This window comes from Ochotona princeps, chromosome 10 (genome assembly GCF_030435755.1).
Source record: "Ochotona princeps isolate mOchPri1 chromosome 10, mOchPri1.hap1, whole genome shotgun sequence".
In the NCBI taxonomy this organism is placed as follows: domain Eukaryota; kingdom Metazoa; phylum Chordata; class Mammalia; order Lagomorpha; family Ochotonidae; genus Ochotona; species Ochotona princeps.
Window position 1 is genome coordinate 43,837,005 of NC_080841.1, and position 22,977 is coordinate 43,859,981.

At 44.1% G+C, this 22,977-nt stretch overlaps 2 protein-coding genes across 5 annotated transcripts in view; one reads left to right on the top strand and one right to left on the bottom strand.

Moving 5' to 3' along the window:
* Positions 1–8,279, top strand: part of TBCE (tubulin folding cofactor E) — a 55,529-nt gene extending 47,250 nt beyond the window's left edge. Inside the window, exons 10-16 of one of the 2 annotated variants that reach the window (XM_004578523.3) lie at positions 78–142; positions 454–612; positions 1,180–1,333; positions 3,193–3,261; positions 3,715–3,774; positions 7,450–7,541; positions 7,766–8,279. In XM_004578523.3, the coding sequence (XP_004578580.1) occupies positions 78–142; positions 454–612; positions 1,180–1,333; positions 3,193–3,261; positions 3,715–3,774; positions 7,450–7,541; positions 7,766–7,858 (692 nt within the window). In that variant the 3' untranslated portion in view covers positions 7,859–8,279. Of the gene's footprint in view, positions 1–77; positions 143–453; positions 613–1,179; positions 1,393–3,192; positions 3,262–3,714; positions 3,775–7,449; positions 7,542–7,765 lie in introns of those variants that run through there. The other variant, XR_009246194.1, reaches the window with a different exon arrangement.
* Positions 8,280–8,417: 138 nt separating this feature from the next.
* The window catches only part of B3GALNT2 (beta-1,3-N-acetylgalactosaminyltransferase 2), a 43,615-nt gene continuing 29,055 nt past the window's right edge, over positions 8,418–22,977 (bottom strand). Inside the window, exons 7-12 of one of the 3 annotated variants that reach the window (XM_058669374.1) lie at positions 20,955–21,033; positions 14,418–14,601; positions 12,846–12,971; positions 12,271–12,430; positions 11,297–11,353; positions 8,421–9,115 (exon numbers count right to left, since the gene is read on the bottom strand). In XM_058669374.1, coding sequence (XP_058525357.1) covers positions 8,981–9,115; positions 11,297–11,353; positions 12,271–12,430; positions 12,846–12,971; positions 14,418–14,601; positions 20,955–21,033 — 741 coding nt within the window. In that variant the 3' untranslated portion in view covers positions 8,421–8,980. Of the gene's footprint in view, positions 9,116–11,296; positions 11,354–12,270; positions 12,431–12,845; positions 12,972–14,417; positions 14,602–20,954; positions 21,034–22,977 lie in introns of all 3 variants that reach the window. The other 2 variants (XM_058669373.1, XM_058669375.1) reach the window with 2 other exon arrangements.

Below are 22,977 nucleotides of genomic sequence, written 5' to 3' on the forward strand. Positions count from 1 at the left end.
ATTGCTAAAGTTTCCTTCTCCCATACTTGGGCTGTTTCTTTCACTTTGACTGTGTAACTTAATTCTCCCTTTTCTAGGATGCAAAACATCAATGTTCCCGTCCTTGCAGTACCTTATAGTAAATGACAACCCAATATCACAAGTAAGAGCGTCTGCAGCATGCAGAACCTATTACTGCTTATTTCCCTTCTCATGGTGGGGCTGGTGGGTTCCTTTAGTTAATCACAGTGAAACTCCTCTTAGAAGTCAAATTCCTCTTAGGAAGTGGGCATGATGCACATCAAGTCTGCCCCGAAATGGCACGGTTACAGAGCTGGTGCGGTGCACAGGCATGACAGGATTCCTGGCCTGGGATCAGAACTCGGGCCTTGGCTTTCCTGTCTCCACTTCAGATCACTGACCATATAGCCTGCAGCGTGGTGCCTTCTTTCTCTGTCCATTTGTGGGTTTCAGTGGTCGTTCATCAACGAGCTGGATAAGCTGCAGAGTCTGCACACCTTGTCCTGCATGAGGATCCCCGTGGTTGGCGTCCCAGACAGCAAAGCCGCACAGACGGCCCGGCAGTTCATCATCGCCAAGATTGGCCAGCTGAAGATGCTCAACAGACAGGAGGTGAGCACCTGCCTCGGGTGGGGTCCCTTTCAGATTGACCAGTAGGTGATCACAAACTCGGAAAGGAGTTATACCTGAGTGTCGCAGAGGCCTGCACTTTGCTTTGGGAAGGTAGGATGTGACCCTAGTGCCTTTGGGTAATGGTTCTGTTCTGACTCCCAGGGGCCCAGGCATTACTTGTGAGACTCCTGCAGAGCAAACCTGCTGTTCTGCCCTGCCTGGCTTCATACCTCAGGCAGCGCAAGGCTGGTCGGCCACTTCTTCCTGGTCTGTGGAACCATGTAGGGAAAGACCAGAGCACAATGTTCCCCTTCTCTGCTTCCCAGCCACTCTCTCCTGCCCGGCCAGCACCCTTGTGCCACCAGAGTGAGCCAGCTTCTCCTGGGTGGGGACTCCAGGCCTGTCCTAGAGAGGTGACTTGAGGCAGCTGGCCTTGTCCTGGAACTGGCTCAAGGACAGGCACTCCCAGGAAGAGAAGTTTGGATTGGAATTCGTTCCCTCTTACTTGCTGCACACCGAGAGTGACAGACTAGAAAACAGACTTGCCTGAATCTCACCTGCACCTAGATTGAACCAGGGGAAAGGCATGGAGCCGAGCTGGATTACCGAAAAGCCTTTGGCAATGACTGGAAAAAGGCTGGTGGCCATCAGGATCCGGACAAAAACAGACCGAGCAGAGACTTCATCGCAGCCCACCCCCGATACCAGCTTCTCTGCCTGAGTATGTACCTGGAAGCAAGCGAGAGCCTGGCTCCAGCAGCTGCCTGTGGGCTGTGCCAGGTGCTCCTCGGGCACTGGGGGAGGTTCTGGATGTTGCTTCTGTTTCTCTTTCTTGGCATGGTCTGCTCTCACCTAAATGACCTCTAGGCCCCTTTGGGCACACAGATGAGCAGGAAGACAGCATAGGTCCCCCAGAGGGAAAGATGAGCTTTTGGTGAAGGGAAGGCACCCTTTAAATAGAAGTCACTCTCCTATCACCTGTTCATCAGAGAGGCCAGGCTGCAGGCAGTGGGTCCTGTTCTGCACCCAGCTAGAGAGGAAGCAGTCCAGGACCTTGTTCCAAAAGCTGCCAAGGATTCACTAAGTCACAGGAAAGTTCTGGAGCCCGTAGTTCTGCCTAAGCTCTGTCCTGAGGGCGTGCTATATTCTGCCAGTCTGGGTGCTTGGTATGCAGGGTGGCTAAGCACTCAGAAATCTTTGTCCATAATGTACTTTCCATTTTGTTTTGACTTCATTATCATTCTATATTTCGCTTTTATGTGATTTTCTTCTTTTATGTATTTCCTAATGCGAGAAGCTCACTGCATAAATGCTTCAGGCTGGAACATTATATTTGAGGAAGAAAAGCTGCCTAAGGGAATTGCTTTCAAATTACACCATTAGCTGGCCCAATTTCCTGGCCACTTTAGGTGAATTCGGAATCCTGTGAGGGTGGAGGTGGGGGCGCTGCAGCAGTGGGCAGGTGTGGGGTTTCACTAAGAATGCCAAGGTCAGGAGCAGCTAGGTGGGGGTTTGCGAAGAAAATCTGACACCCCCCCATCTGAGGCTGCTTTTCTGCAGTTTTATATCATGTGCCATTCTGACGTGCTGAATTGTTGGGACACAGAGAATCCTTTGGTGTGCCCATCCTGTGTGTCCTACCTGTCCTGTAGCCACTTAAGTCACTGTCAGCCTGTCAGGGTGTCATGGTACCTGTATTCAAATAAGCCTTATTTAATAACGGTCCCAAAGCACAAGCGGAGTGACGCCAGCAACTCAGATACGCTAAAGAGAAGCTGTGAAGTGCTCCCACTAAGAGGTGAAAGTACACTAAAGGATTGAGAGTGACCACATTCATGTGATTTTTATTATATTGTAATTGCTGTACTAATCTGTGATTCAGAAATTACATTAGCTTAGGAAATAGCATGGTATATCTAAGCTTTGGTACTCTGGGGTATTTCAAATGGTTCAGGGAAAATGGAATGAAAAAAGTTACAAGTTTACTATAGTATAAGCTGTTCTACAATACATGAAAAAACGTGTATCACGAACTATCCATGCATTTCAAAAACATTTTTTGCTACCAGAATAAACTTAGCCTTGTTATTCCATTTTCCATGAGCTTTTGGAAGGTGCTTCGCGCCTGTAATTGCCAGCATTCTCAGGGGCTCAGGCAACAGGCAGGCTGTTGTCCCACTTCCCTTACGCTCTCACGTAGAGGCTGCCCTGCAGGAGGGGGTCAGTGTGCCCTGGAGTCCTCAGATGCCCAGCTTGGGACTGCAGGATCTGCTGAGGCAGGTCTGAGGACTCGTTCCCCAGAAGCCAAGGTGAGAGGGAGCAGACGTCTGCAGTGTATGGAAGCACAGCCGTGTACTGCTAGTTGGAGTCAGGACTCTGAGGAACCAGAAGGTGGCACACAAGTGACAGAGGGGTGGGTTTGCCCAAACGACTGTGTAGAAGGAAATGGATTGCAGCTTCGCGTGTGTGCAGTCACTTGATGTATCCTGGGAGGAAAAGGGCTCTGCTGACACCTCCCTGTAGGCCCTTGGCCTTGCCAGGCACTGGGTTTACCATCATTCCCTTTTCATTTCTTGTCAGAGTACGGTGCGCCTGAAGATGAGGAACTCCAAACACAACAACCATTTGTGATCAAAAAACAGCTGCTAAGTAAGAGTCCCAAATGCAGTACAGCTCACTTGTGTTAGAGTCCTCGGGCACTAATGCAGACAGCAATGGGGACAAATGTTTCTCTTGCATTTGTGCCCGGGGTTTGAGAGAATTCTAAAACGTTGAATGTGAATTCACTGGATGGTTCGGCAGCTCCGGAGCGTTAAGCCCAGTGGTGGGCCAGGATGGGAGGTATCTGAGTAATGCCCTGAGCTGAGATGTGGACACCAGTTCCGTGTGCCGAGAGGCTGACTGAGGGGACAAGGAGAGCTGCGGGATGGTGGTCCATGCACTTGTGATTGCTGGGATTCAGGAGAATATTTCTAGAAGGAATTTTCAAATCAGATCTGTTTGTTAGGAGTGCGTCAAAATATACTGAACAGCTAGCTTTATCATCAACTATGTGGATAATATAAACACTTGTAGATGTTAATTAGCCTTTTTTCTTTAAAGCACTGAAGATAAAATATCTGAATGAAGTGGGTCAGCAAGTCCTAGAGAAACAACTGCCAGGTAAGAGTGAACCCGTATTCCCTCTGTGTGCGTGGGAAAGAAGCACCAGCCGAGATCTGAGTAGAAGGGAATAAAAACATCCAATTCTTGAAGTGTGGGCTGCAGAACTTAGGACTTCTCATTAGCCCAATCTGTTTTAGAATTCTGCACTTCCTGAAAAAATGGAATGGTTTATTTTGGTGCAAAATTTTTTTAAATCCATGCATTGCTTTTTCATGACACACAGTTTTTAGGAACTATGTGAAGGCTTCTTGTTAATCACTCCCCTAGCCTCCAAACTTTGGGGTCTCCCATAATTGCGTCAGCTTATTTAGAAAATAGTTTAAGAGCAGAAGCCCTTGTAGATGGATCTGGTTTTGCACAAAGGCGGCAGAAGGGTTAGCCTCTCAGGAATGCCCCATGCCCACTGCTGTTTGATTCCTAATGGGGTTGGGGTTACTCCCCTTACTGTTACTTTGGGGTAAGTTACTCTCCTCTTCCCTCCATGAAGGAGTAGGCAGGTCCTTGTGGCCCCGGGCCACTGATGCCTTTCCTTGTAGGCAGTCCTGGCTAGGGGTCCCAGCAGTCACCGCTCTCACATGCTCTTTTAATGGACTCACTGAAATAAGCTTTATAAATACGATAAAAGATCTGTTAGAACATTTGTTCTGTTGGAACCGAATTGGTTATGTGGAAAATGCTTTGATGGAAGTAAATTAAATCAACATACTATACCTTCAGTTTCTACTCCAAAGAAAAATTACATTTGAGTATGCCATGGTACTCTGCATTCCAAAGAATTAGCTGGCTCCTAAACAAATGCTGAACTATAAGCATGTTCAATGTGGAACAGTAAGGATGTGAGAAAGAAATGAAATATAAATCAGCCTAAATGACTAGCAAATGACTAAACCTTATGTGCTTGTCAGTGCAGTAAAATCACATTGATTTTTCAGTCAGATACAGTAAGCTTATCTGATAGTGCTTAAGGAAGGCCGTGTCCTTCATCAACTTTCTGAGAACCATCCAGTTCTCCATTACTTTTCCATTTTTATTTGCTAATTTATTCCTGGGATGTTTGGCTCTTATATATAGTGAATTGACCATTTTTCCCCCCTAACTTCAGTAAAGGCTGTCTTAGGGCAGATGGCTTAGAGGGCCAGGAGTCCTAGGTGATGTCACTGGCTTTAGGTGGCTTTGCATTTTTCCTTTCCCATTTCCAGAAACATGGAATCAGTTCTGGGAATGTCAGCACTGTGGAATATTTTCCTGAGAATGTTGTCCCTAGCCTTCATTAGCTTTCCTTTGCAGGCTCAGAGGACTGGTCAGGCCTGTGTAGGGACGTGCCGCTGACTGCGGGTGACAGGCCCTTCCCCTTCTTTCCTCCTGCATTACGCTCGAGTCTTCACAGAGTTGGTTACTTGTATATCCATGCTCTATTTTCATGAACCTTTGAGTAGAACTATCAGAATTATCTCCAGAAATTCTATGTAATAATTACCACTGTAAGCTATTCAGAATCAGTTCTGTATCCTACCTCTACACATAGCAGCACACGCTTACCTAGTGGCTCCCTCCCGAGAAGGCCATAGCTGCCAGCCGTGGCCAGGAGCTTCATCTGATCTCCCATGTGGGCTAGCTGGCACTGCTTTTTCTGTGCCATTAGAGAGCTGGATCGGAAGTGGAGTGGTCAGGACATGAACCTGCACCTTTTGGGATGCTGCTGTTATAGGCAGTGGCTTTACTAGCTATGCCACAATGTCAGTCCCATGTGTTCTTAATTCTTAGGCAAAACATCATATCAAATTAGCAAAAATAATGACTGGCATGAAAAACTGGTATTTCCTTTTTGTCAAGTCATATTAACTGCTCTGTAAGAAAGTAAATATTTACAGTGGGGGAATGGTTAGATAAACTCGGGTATAACCATAAAACATACTACCATGCATCAAGGAGAAAGTCTTGTATGTTATATTCAATACGGCTGCCACTAGTCTCAAGTGTCTGTTGATTTAAACTCATATAGCTTAGTTTGTAACTTTATTACAGAAGACAACCTCCAAAGGTTCATCTGGGGCCCTGTCACTCAGGTTGGGAGACTTGGCCAAGATAGCCAGGCTGAAGGCAGGAGCTCCTTCTATCTGGGGAGTGAATTAGGATGGAAGAGCTCCGCGTCTCTCCCTCTTTCAAATAATTTTTTAAAAAATTCAAAATAGGCAACTTTCATGAACTTTATATAAATCCGTATAGAAATAAAGCCTGGAAGTATACCCATTAAAATTTTAAATTGATTGTGGAAAGGTAAAAAGGCAAGTAGTTATCAGTTTTCTTATTTTCTGAAGGTTAAAATAATCATACATCACCATATTGCAAATAGTACTTACATTATTCTATGCAAATTGTCCTTTTCTTCTGCAGACCAAGTGCAAGTTGGCAGATGCATTTATTTGAAAGGCAGATATTCTTGGAGCTGGCACTGTGGTGTAACAGGTTATGCCTCCACTGCCAGCATCTGCTGTGGACACCACTTCATGTCCCAGCCTCCACTACTTTGTCCCTGGGGCCCTGCACCCACGTGGGAGACCCAGAGGAAACTCCTGGCTTCAGACTGGCTCAGCTCTGCCCATTGCAACCACTTGGGGAGTGAACCAGTGGATGGAGGATCTCGGTCTCTCCTCCTCTCTGTAACTCTGCCTTTCAAATTAAAATAAATAAATGTTAAAAACAATTAAGTAGAAAGCTTGGGTCTGCCAAGTGGGTAGCTGGGGCCTGAGTGTTTCATCTTCTGCCTTCCCAGTTACATGAGCAAGGAGGTGCAAGGGAAGCAGAGCAGCTAGGACTTGAACCATGGCTCAGATGTGGACATGGCAGTGTGGCAAACAGCGGCTTACTAACTTACCATGCATTCACAGCTAAAATTGTTATTAACATTATAAATCTGTATCCAATACATAAACAAGAAAAAGCCAAGATTTTATTCTAAAATAAAGATAACATTTATTATTACAAGTTGCATAAAAACAGCTTTTAAAAAATGATTTAATAGAAAAATATGTTTGAATACATTTTTTTCAGGAATACCACACTACTGTATTGCCATACCTCCAGCTAAAGCTTCAAAGAAATTATAGTTCTCATAATAAAAATAGCCAGTATTTACCACAACCATCTTTGGAAAGAGACTCAAAGCATTTTCTGAATAAACCAAAGCATTTACTCCTCCGCTTCCTTCCCAGGCAGTCGCTTGTGTAACACAGACGTGGTAATTGTTACGAATGAAGGGATCCTGCAGACCGCCTGGTCTACACTTTGATTTTATAGAGGAGTGAGGTTCCTCGGGGCAGCCACTCTCCATGCATTCTTTCAGCAATGAGAAAGTAACCGCAAAAGTTTAGAAAGAAAATGTAATGATTTCAAACCCTTGATTTTTCTGTGCTGCAATCACTACTTCTGGTTTATTCAGAGTAAAGAAAAAACGAGCAGTATTAAAATGAGTGGTATGAAAACTCACTGTCAAAGGGCACTTGGGTCAGTTTCCCACAGCCTGTCAGGTGACTCAAGCCTATCCCTTTTTACCTGGGTGAGGGGACAGCACGGCCACAGTTGTTAGCCCAGCCACAGTCTGGTCATGTGAGCTTGTAGTGTAAGTACCTGTCATTCTGAGAGAACTGATGGGATTTTTCTTTTTCTTGATAGACTCCATGACTATTCAGAAGGTGAAAGGACTGCTCTCACGTCTTCTCAAAGCTCCTGTGTCAGAACTTCAGCTGTCCTATGAAAGTACCAAAGTAAGTTCCTAGTCAAATATAAAGCCTAGCTCCACACACCTGACAAGCGATTTCAGACTGCTCCTAACACTGTCGGAAGGTCAAGGCGGATCATGCGTCCATTAGATGTATAGGGCGTTCTGCTGGTTGGTTGTTTTTAGGGGACATGGAGGATATGTATAACCTTATAATGTGCTTTGTTAGATCTGTCATAATCACCCTCTCAACCTTTCTTCTAATTTTAGATGCCGGGCAGAGAAATTGAACTAGAAAATGACCTAAAGTCATTGCAGTTTTATTCTGTGGAAAGTGGAGATTGTCTGTTAGTGCGATGGTAACACCAACAAATAAAATTTAAGAGACTAAACTGTATCATGATTAGGGTTCCCCAGAAATCAATGGCTTAGGTATGACAAAGGATGTATTTTTTTACGGGGAGGAGACTTTGTATATAATAGTAATAATAAATGCTTTAAGCCTAAGAGCTTTCTGATCTTCATATTTAAAGTTCACTGTATTTCATTATGTAAAGATTTAAATACATAGTTAATGTCTGTGATAAAACCAACAATCAAGGTCACTACCATGATCTGGTTCCTCTTGCTAGGAAATGTCCCATCCTCCACCAGGTGTAACACACTATTATCTCTTTTCTCAGCTTAAAAACCAATCACATGCTTCCCCTACAGTTACAACTAAACTGAACACATGGGAATATAGGCACTGACAGGAAAAATTCTTTCGAAGTGCCAGTGATTTTGAAATCTTTCTTAATGGCACCAAAAACCCTGAGAAGTACTTGCTTTTTCTTATTCACAAAAATTTGTTTAAACTGTCATCTTTAGGGTTTATTAAATGGCACAGATAGCTACCAATGTACTACACAGACGAACCTGAAAAACCAAGGGCCAGAACTTAGAATGCTATTGGTTCTTTTTCACATTCAAACTGTACTTCAGAGACCTGCACAATCTGACTGTATTTCCATCTCTCTCTCCAGCTCTGGTTTCTGTGACCACCCCGTGATCACAGGGCAGCTGCATTCTTTTTGGTTCATAATTATCTTTTTGAAGCTCCTCTAACATTCATGCTAAAATTCTGTATATACTGAGATTTTCTGAACTAGGCCAAGTTGTAACAAAAGTGATAGGAAATCATTACTAATTATTACTAAATTAGCCATGATGCATTTAGAAATCTTTTTTATAAAATAATTTGGTACTTTTCCTAAGCATCTTCAAATATATGGTTTAAAAACTTCTTTTATGCTACAGTATCCATTGGTTTTTACCAAGGACATCCATGCAAACAGTAAGAATTACCACACTGGGTACAGGTAACAGGGCCAGCTCACACTCCGCCCAGAGGCTGCACATTCTACCACCCGACCAGGAGCCAGCGTCAGCCTCCATATAGCATTCGCCTACCACACCTTTCAACATGGTGGCATCCAGTCACTGCTATCTTGCTTCACACAGGCAGGGGTCACCACACGACTCCTTCCGTTTCCACAGTTCCGTCAGTTCCTGCGGCGAATACTGTGGAGAAGACAACATCCCCGTCTCGCAGGTCTTCTCACAGAGCCACAGGCTGTCCTGTTGGAAAGCAAGACAAGCTGACTTGAGAACTGGGCGCTGTCTGAAGAGATACAGCATGCACACCTGTGGCTTTCCTGTGTCCTATCAGCTGCCAGGCATTTTATGATGGTTCTGGGGTGACTGCCTTGGAGGGGTGCAGCTGGTCCCTCTTATTTTTAGGGAAGGAGCAGCTCCACAATCCAATGGCTGTGGAATACAGAAATCACGTGGTGCGTGCACTAAGGGCAAGCAAATGGAATCCCTATGTGGAGAGTTTCATAGATATATCTACTACTATAATGCAATGTTCAGACTGTACCAAGTGTTAAATATAAATATGACTGAGTTATAGTACCCCTGTGAGGGAGGAATTATTTCCCTTTTACAAACTGAGCTTACACCATTTGCTTAAGGTCAGTGATGTCAAATGCTGGGCAGGATTATAGACCACTGAGGGCAAGGGCTTACCTACTAGGGTACTTTCTAGATTTCTGACATGGCATCTGTATCCAGAAACACAGCAGACTACTTAGCAAGAAACCCGTTCAATGAGAGACTGCAGCGATGTGGGATAGCCAGGTGGGGATGCTAGTGTGAGTCCCAGCTACTTGGCTTCCAATCCGATAGTTGGACCCTGTCACCCACGGAGGGTGATGGAATGGCCGTTATGTCCATTTAGTAAGTAAATTAGCAAAGGGAAGGAAATGTGAACGGTAGAGTTGGAAAGACACTATCTGCTCTTGACTCCCTAAATGGCTGTAATGGTTGGGGTGGAGCTGTGCCAACGTGAAGCCAAGGAGCCTGGAACTCCATCCAAGTCTTCCACATGGTAGGCAGGGGCCCTGACATCAGGGAAACCCTCTGCTTTCCTAGTCACAGCAGGGAGAGGGCTTAAAGCGGAGCAGCCAGGACTAAGTCTCCTAAGATGCGGGTAGTGCAGTTGGTGGCTTAGTCTGCGTGCCACAAAGCAGGCACCAAGAAAACCAGACACTGTATGAAGGGTTTTGCCTTCTCAGGCCTGCTCAAATGGCACAGCAAGGCCTCCTCCATGAGATCTGTCACCATGCAAGCAGGCAGTCATTCTGCAGCCCCCAAACACCAAGTGAGACTCTAAAGCAATCAGAGTGGGGCTCTTGGGTGCACAGCAGAAAAAACACACAAATTAAGAATACATTTTGGAAGTTGGCATTGTGGTATAGCAAATTAGGCTGCTGTCTGCAACGCCAGCATCCTGTATGAGCTCTACTCGAGTCCCAGCTGCAATTTACACCTACTTCCTTGCTAATGCACCTCCTAAAAGCAATGGAAGCTGACTCCCATTAGGGCCTATGCAGACCTGGATCATGTCCAGGCTCCTGGTTTCAGCCTGGCCCAGCCCTGGCCACTGTAACCGTTTGGGGAGTGAATAAGCTGATGAAAGATCTCTCTCTCTGTAATCTGCCTTTCAAATAATTTTAAAAATATACATTTTAAATACTCATCTCCATTTACAAAGATGAGGTCATGATTTAAAAAGTCTCAATAGATAAGCTCACCCTTTCAGCAACCACAGAGCAGCTTCCACAGTCCAGAGTCCAGAACTGAACAGAAACATGAGGCCCACGGCAGCCAGCTCTGGATGCGCTTCCTCCAAGGCTCCCACATGCCCTTTGCTCTCTACAGAAGCAACCTTTTTTCTGGCTCAACAGTTAGTGGGTTTTAAATGCTCTTACAATATTGTATTTATTTAGATAACAGATTGCTTTACAACCAGAAGCTCAAGCCAGCAGGTTCTATCATTTTCAAGATGCAAAGATTCTAATCTACATAGATTCAATTACTGTTTAATGGTAAACCTTCCATTTCAGAACATTTCTTGTTGAACTAAGAAAAATACTGAGTGAGGGGTAGGCACTGGGCAGAGTGGTGAAGAGGCGGTGTAGGCCATCCACATCCCCTCTCAGCTTCCTTGAGTTGGGGTCCCAGCCATCCACCTAGGAGACCTGCATGGATTCCTAGCCAAGCACTGGGTATTGCAGGGACTTGCGGATGAATCAGTCAATGGAAAGATCTCTTGGTCACTTAAATCAAAAGCATAACGATGGCAGATTTTCTATGACAGGCATGGCAGGACTCTGAGCAGCTACTTCAGCATGGGGCCAGATGCCCGCCCCCATTTCCTCAGCTCTCAGCCAGTGCCCTTTCCCCACGCCTGCTTACCTGGTACCTTCTGGGTCCTATGGCAGCCATCCAGATGCCCATGCTGACATCTTCACCCTACACATTTTCCGTAAAGTTTAAAAGCAGAAGTTTACATGCTATTTCAGTTGTAAAGACAATGTCATAGCCATTCTCATAACAAAATCTTTCCATGGCTTTGTTTTGTTATTATAAGAAATGCCAAATATGGATAAACACTCATGCACAAAGTAAAAGCTATGGCCATTAATTTGAAACACCCATAGCACAAAACGAGAATACAGTCCACACTTCCCATGCACCCTCAACTTCAGAGTTTAGGCACTAATAGTATTACAGACACAGAGCTGTTTATCGGCACCATGGCTGGCATCAGCAAGGAGGTACCAGTCTCCTTAGTCTTCTTCCTCAAGGACAGAAGTATTTGTATTCCTGCAGGGGACTGCACGGGTGAAAAAGGCTTGAAAACCAGTCAGGAGGGCCTGGCAGCGTGCCCTAGCGGCTAAAGGCCTCGCCTTGAATGCGCTGGGATCCCATATGGGCGCCGGTTCTAATCCTGGCAGCTCCACTTCCCATCCAGCTCCCTGCTTGTGGCCTGGGAAAGCAGTAGAGGACGGCCAAGGGCTTTGGGACCCTGCACCCACGTGGGAGACCCGGAGGAGGTTCCAGGTTCCCGGCTTCGGATCGGCGCGCATCGGCCGTTTCGGCTCACTTGGGGAGTGAATCATCGGACGGAAGATCTTCCTCTCTGTCTCTCCTCCTCTCTATATATCTGACTTTGTAATAAAATAAATAAATCTTAAAAAAAAAAAGGAAAAAAAAAGAAAACCAGTCAGGAATAGATGGGAGCCAAGGGTTGAGGGCTGGCTACCCAAAGAGGGCTCCCACCCCGGAGGAGTGCCTCCCCAGGAAGACACCTCTGCTTTGGGGGATGGGATGCAGGTCTGGGGAAACTTGGTGTGATGAGTAAGTGCTTAGGTCAGAATCTTTGTTACCTGATAGGTCTTTAACCAGCCTGCGTTGCTTGCCAACCAGCCGACAATGTCCCTGGAGATGACGTACCCCGACCCACAAGCAAAGGCAGGGTAGGCAGGACTTGGGTATTCCAACTCCTGCCACTTCCCAGTTCGGTCAACGGCCCAGTTCAACCTGAAACTGAGAGTCCACATAACGTGGCTACAAAGGCATATACTTGCAGAGGGTGAAATAACAAGAAAACACATCTTAATTTCATAATCATCAATGCTGCATATAAATTATTAATATATTAAATTCTCTCAAAGTTGTGTTTGTGGAGTTGCTGAACGGAATGATTCAGATCACTGTGTACTTTTGGTATATCCCCAACAAACACCCAAATCACAGACCCCCCCCTCAAAATCATGAATCCATATTTCTGAAGAAGCACAGAAAAAAACGGTTTCAGAAATGTGCCACGAATGTATTCTAACATTGGATATTTTATATCTTAACCACCTTTTTCTGTGACAAAGTAACCTGCATGTTTCATTCTGTACTAATAACATTTTGTCAGGTACCTGAGTGACAATGGGTACTAAGGCTAACTTACTTTCCCCACCAAAAGTTGGGCCCATCCAGATTCTTCTGGGTGATTCTGTTAAACACAGCCTCTAGGTCTACGTAGCAGTCATCATCTGTCTTGAGCAACAAATCGAAGCTGACAGTGGCCACAGTCCTGTTGACAAAACAAGATGTGATGGCACTGAAGGGTCTGGGAAGTGACGAGAGACTCTCAGGGCTGCTAAATTTCACTGAGCCTTCTATGTGAGGTTACTTCAAAAGGTTTGTGGAAAATGGAATTAAAACATCACAGAAAAAAAATGTTGAAATCTGTGCATAGTGTTTTCATAATATATATATATATATATATATATATATATATAAAAATATATACTTTCCATCTAAAAAAAAAAAGGATTGATTTATTTGAAAGAGTGTGAGAGGAAGTGACAGAGCGAGATCTTATATCCACAGGCATGCTCCCCAGATGGCCACAACAACTAGGGCTGAGCCTGGTGGAAGCCAGGAGCCAGAAATTTTGCCCAGGTCTCCTAGGGGGAAGCAGGGGCCCACACACTACGCTGCCTCACTCTGCCTTTCCCAGGCCATCAGCAGGGAGCTGGATCAGAAGTGGAATTACTAGGACACGAAGCAGCTCTCAAATGGGATATTGGTGCTGCAAACGGTAGCTTTACTCACTAAGTCACATCACTGGCACCCTTTCCATGAACTTTTTCAAGACTCCTAATCCACCTGGAATTCCCCCCATCCTTTTTTTTTTTTTTTTTTTTTTTTTTGAGCCAAAATAATCTTTTATTTTCCACAAACTTTTTTCCAAGTACTTTTGCATTAGAGTCTCAGACTCGGAACTGACGTGGTGGCTTAGCAAATTAATCTACCACTTGTAGCATATGGGGACCTGTTCATGTCCTGGCTGCTCTATTTCCCATCCAGTTCCCTGTGTAGAGTCAGGGAAAGGGCAGCTGACGGCCCAAAGCCTTGGGACCCTGCACTCATGTAGGAGACCCAGAAGAAGCTCCTGGCTCCTGGCTTCAGATCAGCTCAGCTCCTGCCTTTTGGCCATCTGAGGAGTGAACCAATGGACATGAGATCTTTCTGTCCTTCTCTAATATCTGCCTCTCAAATAAAAATTGAACAAATCTTAAAAGTTTTGAATCAAGGCTGGCAGTTTTTAAATGGGTAGACAAGAGAACGGAAGTAGAAGGCAGAAACTCAGTTGAACAGAATCTAAATCAGTAACCCAGGCATAAATGAATAAGAGGGTCGTTTGGGACTCTGCGTATGAATACAACTGAAAGAGACCATTTCCAAATTCGCATTTTCAGCGAATGTGAGCTTGGCAACCAAGGGGTCCAGGAATGACTCAGCACATCCATTTTTTGCCCTGACTTTGACTAGTTCATGCCCTTCACACTGTGACCTGGTCAGTGGAGGAGGACAGGAGCAGCATTTGTAGATGTGTTCCCAAGGAGCTGGGGCACAACAGGTCACATGCCAGGGGTTCGGGAGTCTTGGACTTCTTTATTTTCCTTTCTGGTTTAATGTTGCTATTTCAAAACAACAAGATCAAGCAGTAAATAGCACAGCAGTTTTAACCTACCAGCTATAGAAGTTGAGCAGTTTTGCGGGAACATTCCGGTAAGTGTCGACTACATCCACAAAAACGATATCATCATAGATGCTGCTCTCCTCCTTCAGTAAGGCATCTTCCTCGTGGAGACTTCTTAGGTGATCAATGAGTCTCCGAGGGCGAGAATGAAGGCTGCGTAACAGAGCATCACCTTCTACAAGGAAAGTGGAGAGTTACAGAAAAGTACTTGTATTGCACACTTAAGACCCAGAATTTAAATGATGCACACTAAAGCTCTTTTTGCAGGAACAGTGTATCTGTTAGACATTTTAGGGAGGGAAGTGGGAATGCTCACACATGGCTAATGGGAAAGTAAACTGACACATGCTTTGTAGAGCAGCATGACAGCATCTGGCCTGAAGCTGGCTGGAGGTGCCAGTCCCGGAGACGGCACTGTACATGGTCACAGGGTATTCATGGCAGCGGGTTCGTAATACGGGAAACAAAATATGGGGGTGGTGTGCAACCAACCTCAATGCCGACAGAAAATAGCCACCGCATGGTAGATTCTTCTAACAGCATACATTGTCTAACCTGACTGTGCATGTTAGAAGGAATGGTACCCAAAATATAACACTGAGTGAAAATTGCTAAGTGACAGTATACATGCTGTTATACCATCGCTATTGCTTGTAAAACACAACTATAAACTACTTAAGATATGCAAATATGTAGCATGACAGACAGTGCTTACGTGAATTTGAGGGTAGTGCATCCGCCCCCCTCCAAGGGAAACAGAATGGAGAACTAAAAGTGAAGGTTTCAACTCTACCTGCAATGTTTTATTTCTTTAAAAAAATTGCAAACAACTATCACAAAACTACCTTGTATTAATTCAGAGCAACTGGTACCTGGATGTGTTTTACAGCACTATTTTTTTCAAAGGAAATTTACTTATTACAATTTGTTTGCTTATTTGTGTGTGTTAGGAGGTAGGGACAGATCCCATCTGCTGGTTCACTTCCCAGATGCCCTGACAGTCCAGAGATGGGTGGCGGGAACCTTGCTACTCAGTCATCCCCACTGCCGCTCAGGCTGTTAGCAGGAACCCAGGAAGAGTGGAGGGAGGACTTCAACCCAGGCCCTGAGATGGGACACAGGCGTTCCAAGTGGCATTTTAACAAAAGACCCTCTCCTATTTCTGATATTAATAATAGAAACAATAACAATGATTAGTGTGACTTAAAGATACCTCTTGTAACTTGTGATGTGTGCAGGAACTACTCTAGGATCCAGGAATTTAAGACAGCCATTTTTTCACTGAAGCAGAGTAGATCAGAATTTTCTTAGTGTCTCATTCATTAAAGGAAACCACTGAAAACAGCCACTAATTACTGTATACTTGTCAATAAAATACAGCAGTGAGATAATTAACCTGACCTGAAGACTTCCTAAATAAACAGCTGCTGAGGCATGGGGGAAGACAGGATAAAGTGGTGTGGCCCTCCACTCACTGCAAACCGAAAGTGTGGGGTGGGGCCCTGAGGACCTATAGGACACCTGACTTCTGCTCCGCCACTATGTCAGTCACAGGACACATTACAGCGTCCCAGTAACCCCAGGGCTGCAACATCCTCATCCATAATGTACCATCTGGGTAAATCAGTGGTTCTGAGGAATGCTTACTAAAATACAGGACCCTGGGCCTCAAGCTAGAAGTCCCAGGAGGTCTGCGGTAGGGCCTAGGAAACTTTTTTTTTTAACATTTTATTTTGTTTTATGATATAGTTCCATAGGTTTTGGGGTTGCCTGTGCCTTTCCCCACGGTCCCTATGCCACCCCCCCCATTTATTTCCCCTCTAGTTTACAATGGATGTCCTTCATGAACAGTCGCAAGTCCATCATGGTGGTGGTGAAGTGTTTCCCAACAATGTAGGCATGGACATTGTCAGGGAGTTCATCATCTTACTGTTAGGATACTTTCAATTCTTTCACTGGGAGTCCATCTCTGGTCTGTATGCATACAGATACTATGGCCTTATCCATGGATGTCCCTAGGCCGTAATTCCAGATCCCCCAAGACCCCAGAGCTCGTAGCCAGGTGGTCAGCAGGTGAAGCCTGGCTCTGTTGTCACTCTGACTGCCCACAAGCCCAGGATTCACCCACTGCTGTGGTGTGGTGGATGGGGAGCTGGGATCCCCAGCAGGAAGCCAGGCTCGGCATGGGTTCTTCCAGTCACAGCCATGTGGCTAGAAGACTCAGACACCCGCACCTCTGAGCGGACCTACCTGGACTCCACCCTATTTTTAATGGCTATCTCCATGAAGGTGAGTCAGAGACTATGCTTCCAGAAGCACAGTCACAAAGCAGGTCTCTTCCCTTTAGACTCCTTACATTCTATTGTTAATATCCCTTCTTTAACATAAAGGATACAGGTAAACGATTTAACACTTAAAGGGAAGTGTGACAAAATCACTTTAGCAGAAAATAGTTGTCAACAGCATGAGAGAAGAAATTAAATATAAGCTTTTCAACTAATAAGCTAAACCTGAAATAAGAGTAAATACAGCAGGAGTAAGAAAGGATGCTCACTCTAACCACTTCTCCACACACTCTACTGTATATTCTATCCAGGATGATTCCATAAGAAAAAAACCCAAGGTATTCAAATTGAAAGCAACAGCAAAACCATTTTTACGCAGGGCCATTACTCTGCTGTAGCAGGTAAAGCTAGTGCCTGTGGTACCAGCATCCTATATGGGTGCTGGTTCAAGTTCTGGCTGCTTCACTTCCGATCAGTTCCCTGCTACTGTGCCTTGGAAAGCAGGAGAAGACAGCCCGCGTGCTTGGGACCCTGCCTCCCAAGAACTCCTGACTTCTAGACCCAGCCCTGGCCATAAAGGCCATTTGGAGAGTGAACCAGTGGATGGAAGGTAACTCACCCTCTCTCCATTCCTTTCAAATAGAAAAAAACAAACTCTATGTACAGGAGACGTGATCACGTATAAAGAAAATCCCAAGGTACCCACAAAGCTATTAACTAACAAATGAGTTAAGCAAGGTTGCAGCATACAAGAGCAATACACAAAAATCATTCGCATTTCCATATAAAAATGAACAATCTAGAATTCAATTCAAATTATAATGGAGCCAAAGTTAACAAATCACTAATATATCTGAGAAGACATAAATGGAATAACATCCCATATTCATTGAGGGCAGAATTAGAGAGAAGGGAAGGAAGGGAAGATTTTTGCATCTGAATGAGTACATCAAACTCAAATATTTGTCATCCCAATTGTTTAATTTCTTGTGTCAAGAGCATTTGAAATGTATTCTCAGTGACTTTCAAATATACACTATTATTTTTAAAAAGATATTTACTGGGGTCCATGTTGTGGCATAGCACATAAAGCCCCTGGTTTGTGATGCTGGCATCCCCTGTGGGCTTTGGTTTGAGTCCCAATTGCCCCACTTTTGATCCAACTCCTGTTAATGACCTGGGAAAGCAGCATCAGATGGCCCAAATGCTTAGGCCCCTGCCACCCATGTGGGAGACGGGAAAAAAGCTCCGGCTTCCACCTGGCTCAGCCCCAGCCACTGCAGCCTTCTAGGGAGTGAACCAACAGATCTGTTTCAAATAAATAAATCTTTTTAAAAATGTATGCATGCATGTATATATGTGAAAGGCAGTGTGGGAGGGCAAGAGAGAAAGGGACAGACTGTTTTTCTATCTACCAGCGTACCTTCCAAATACCTGCTACTGCAGGGGTTGGGCCAGGCTGAAGCCAGGAGGCAGATCTCCAACAGGGTCTCCCATATGGATGGCAGGGGCCCAAGTGCCTAAAGCTGTTGCCCACTGCCTTCTCAGGCACATTAACAGAGAGATCGATTATAAAGGGAGGTGCTGCTATGGAGGAACCAGCTCTCTAACATGGGATTCTGGCACTGCAAGTAGTGGATTAGCCTGCTATGTTATGCTGCTGGCTTCAGTATTCAATTATAAGCTATCTCCACTATGCTGAAGAATCAATCTCAATAAAAGAAAAAGAAAAAAGGTTAAGTCACTGCATAGGATGCCTGTGTCCTACATCTGAATACTTGGAGTTGAGTCCTGCCTCTCCTTTCCAGTCAAGGTTCCAGCTAATGTGCACCTTGGGAGGCAGTAAGGGATGGCTCGAGTCCTTGGGTCCCTGCTAGCAACACAGGAGACCTGGATGGAGTTCCAGACTTCTAGCTTCAGCCCGGTCCAGCCCTAAATACAGCAGTTGTCTGAGGAATGAACCAATGGTTCTGAGTTGTCACTTCCCCTTTCAAATACAACTAAAGGAACATATTCCTTTCATCTTTGTAGCTCTTCATTACAAGCTTCCCACCCCTCAACACTCCCCAAACTCCAGTACCTACCATCCTCTCTGCTTCTATGAGTTCAACTGTTTTAAATTCCAGATAAGTGAGAACATGTGGTATGTCTTCTTGTGTTTAGTTTATTTCCCTTAGCATGTTATTCAATCCCATTCATCTTGCAAAGGCAAAATTATCTTTTAAAAAAGATGCATTTCTCTCAAAGTCAGAATTATAGGGAGAGGGAGACAGAGATCTTCCACCTGCTAGTTCACTCTCCAGATGGCCACAATGACTGGCTGAGCCAAGATGTGGGTGGCTATTTTTCATTGTTTTTCCCAGGCCAGCAGGGAGCTGGACTGCAAGTGGAGCAGATGGGATACGAACCAGTGCCCATATAGGATGCTGGCAAAGCAAGCAGCAGCGTTATCCATTATGTCAAAACACTGGCCTCCAAATTACTTTTTTTAATATTTATTATTCTTTTTTTAATTTGAAAGTCAGACACAGTGAAGAGCAGAGACAGAAGATCTTCTGTCTGCTAATTCACTCCCCAAGTGGCCACAACGGCCAGAGCTGAGCCCATCCCGAACCAGGAGCCTCTTCTGGATCTCCCATGCGGGTGCAGGATTCCAAGGCTTTGAGCTGTCCTTGACTGCCCTCCCAGGCCACAAGCAGGGAGCTGGATGCCAATTACCTTTTCAAAACTGGAATAATATTGCATTATACACACATACCCTATATTATCCATCTGTTAGTAAACACTAGGTTGATTCTATAACTTGACTGTTTTCAACAGTGTTTTAATGAACACGGGAACGCAGAGATCTCTTGAACAAACCGATTTCAAATCTTTCAGGTATATGCTCAGAAGTGGGACTCTGGGTCATATGGTAGTTCTGTTTGTAGTTGTCTGATGGAATGTATTGTGTGCCATAGCGGCTGCACTGCTTCACATTCCTGCGGTCACCAGCTTTCACACAGTGCTACCAGGACACCTTGATCTCCACATGCAAAGGAATAAAGGTAGACCTCTACTTCATGCTGTCTATAAAGATGAATTTCATACAAAGTCCTGCATGCGAGTGCTGACCATCAGCCTCTCAGAAAGCACACATCTCTGTGACCTCTGATCTCAGCAGTTTCTCAGATGCGAGTCCAACCATCTAAGTGATAATAATGGACTGCATCACAGCTTACGACTTTTATGTGTTAAATGGCACCATCAAGAAGCTGCAGAGACAACCCCAAAGCAAAAGTATTTAAAAGTCTTATATCTGATAAGTGACTTATATCTAGAACATATTTTTAAAATCCTTAGAATTGAAAAATAAGAAAATAAATCATCCAATTGTAAAAATAAGCAGAGGCCCTGAACAGACATTTATCTGAAGGATACACTAAGGTCCAGTGAGTACATTGAAAATATGCTTAAAATCATTAATCATATGGAAATACAAGCTGAAGTCATGATACCACATCACACCCACGAGGACAGGACTGTGAAAAGCAGAAGTTACGTGCTGATGAGGACATGGACAGGTTGGAACCCTCACAGGTCAACCATGGAAATGTGAAATGAGGTGGCTGCTCTGGAACCGGTTGGTGAAACAAAGAATTGCCACACAACCCAGCACGTCCACTTCAGACACTTAACCCAAAGAAATAAAAATACGTCACCACACAAAACTTGTATATGAATGTTCACTGGGGAATTAATTATTCATAACTGTAAAGTGGAAGTAATCCAAATATCTATCAACTAATGAGCAGACACATAAAACGTAATGAGGGTAACTATGCAATGGAAGGAAGTGAAGTATTGGTACACCTGTAACATGAACTTTGAAAACATCATGTCAGACCAAAGAAGCGAGACTCAAAGACCACATGCTGTATGGTTCCACTTTCATTAAATCATCAAGACAACGAAAAATATCAGATCAGTAATTTTTAGGGGCTGCTAGCAAACCACAGGGAGAAATTGCTAGTAAATCTGCATGGAGCTTCTTTTGCAGTGATGAATACGTCCTTAAATTAACGGAAATGGCTGAAACGCTTTATGAGAATCTTGTGAATGAACTATATACTAAATATTTTTAAATGTGTGAATTATATTTCAATAAAAATACTGTTTAAATGACAAAAATATGTTATGCCAAAGGATAATCAGAGTAAGACTGAGAATATGGATTCAGTATGCTTTCAAGGAGCCAACTTACCCTGGATAGTATAAATAAAACCACCTGCGACTCCCTCCACACCTTCCATGAGTTCACGAGGCAGTGCACCCTCCCCAGCCTGGAAGAAATGAGAATGGAAGTGCTCAGTGCTCCGTCACTGAAACAGAACCTGCTCCACTTTGAAGCTGCCTGGACAAAAGCCACATTATGATTCCTGTGCAGCAGATAAATCCATGTCAGATTTGCTGGCACACTGGAGTAGGCTGGCATCTAACAGGCTACTATTTCTGTTATCTAAGATCAGGTATTCTTAGTAGTGTTAAGAATTCCAGCTGCTTGTTCTTGTACTTGCTACCATCACAGTACAAAAACCAACTGTTTACAACCTAATATCTGAAAAGAAATTATTATAATAAAACAAACTAATGCCACCTCCAAGTTGGTAGAGTGAAAATTCTCCTGAGTTCAAACACTCTTTGGCATGTTTTACAATGAAATGACCAAGCTCTTGTAATTCAAAAATCTGTCTAAAATGGTTCAGCCAGACGACTGATCAGTGCTGTGGTCTAACAGGTGCAGAGACACCGCACCACTGCCGGCAACCGTCCTTTCTGCCTCCTACCCTACAAGGAGCTTTAGTTATTAGGCCTCTCTTCACCTCAAGTTCCCCTGGCTGTGTGCCTCTGCACACTGCAGGCCAGCAGGCACATGTAGCACAGCCAGTCCCTAGCTGCCATGACCTCGACCAAATAGTTACGGCTCAGCTTTTTTTCAATAGTGCTTTTTTTACATGTTCGTCTATTTAAGGGAATATTGCTTGGTTCTTCTTTTGTAAATATCTTTGCAACAGAGTTGTACTATATGCAATATAAAATTTGTAACTCAACATGGAAGAAAGGGGATTATCTAGAAGAGAATGCTGCAGAACACTGACAACAGGTCAATGCCAAGACCAAACTGTGCAACCCCTCCTGTAAAAGGCTGTTATTTAGTATGATACTCCATACTGTTTCATTTGGTTAGAAAATGGTAGCATTTTCTGTTTACTGGGTTTTTTTTTTTTTTCCTCTCAAGCTGGCTTTTAGTTTGGTCCTAAAATATTTCTGGCATCCTGCTGCAGAGACAGCACTGCTTAGCAAAAACTCCGCTCATTTATGATCAGCACTTTCCTTCACAGGAGAGCTTTCTCAGAACAGACTAATCACCTGTTTTTTTACAGTTAGTTGAGTATTTATCTTTCAACCTCCTGTAACTATTTTTGAGTATTCACACTTGAACTTGGTTCTCAACTCAAAAGTAAACTTACTACATTGAGTGTAACCAACTCAGATAAGAATTTCAGCATATCTTGGATATTTTTAAGTTTCATAAATAGAAAAGGAGGCATGATATTAAAGGCACTTGTCAGGGAAGAAGGAAACAAAAAGCAACTATAAATTCCACTGAACTCTATTTCAATAAAGAACTTTCCACAGTAAACATAAAATTCTGAACACAGCCATAAAGCTAAGTGTGTAATTACATATAAAAACTGACTTTGTCTCTCTCACTCCCTGGATTCTAAGTTCCACTGTGGGCATATAATTGAGCATATTTTGCTTGTCACTATGACTGCTTTAAAAAAAAAGGTTGCAATAAATGTTTTTTGATAATCCTTTCATAATGCAGAAATCAATGCATATGAATAGGTTAATATTTAATGCACCAAACTCATGATTTAATTGGCAACAGTATCCTTATCATGAGATTGGAATATGAAGAAGAACGAAAGAATATCTAAGAAACCACTGTGCAAAGCACATGGTTACTTAAAAATTATTTATTTCAGAGAGAGTACACTTTCAACCACTGGCTCATTCTTCAAGTGCCTCCAACAGCTGAGGCGGGAGCCAGGAGCCCAATCCAGGTCTCAGACCCTCCAAGTGGCAGTGACTCAAGCTCTCCAGCTATCACCTGTTGCTTATGAAGGTCCACACTGGCAGGAAGCTGGAGCTGGAACACAGGCCAGTAACCAAACTCAGACATCCTGACATGCAATGTAGGCAACATGACCCTAGGATAT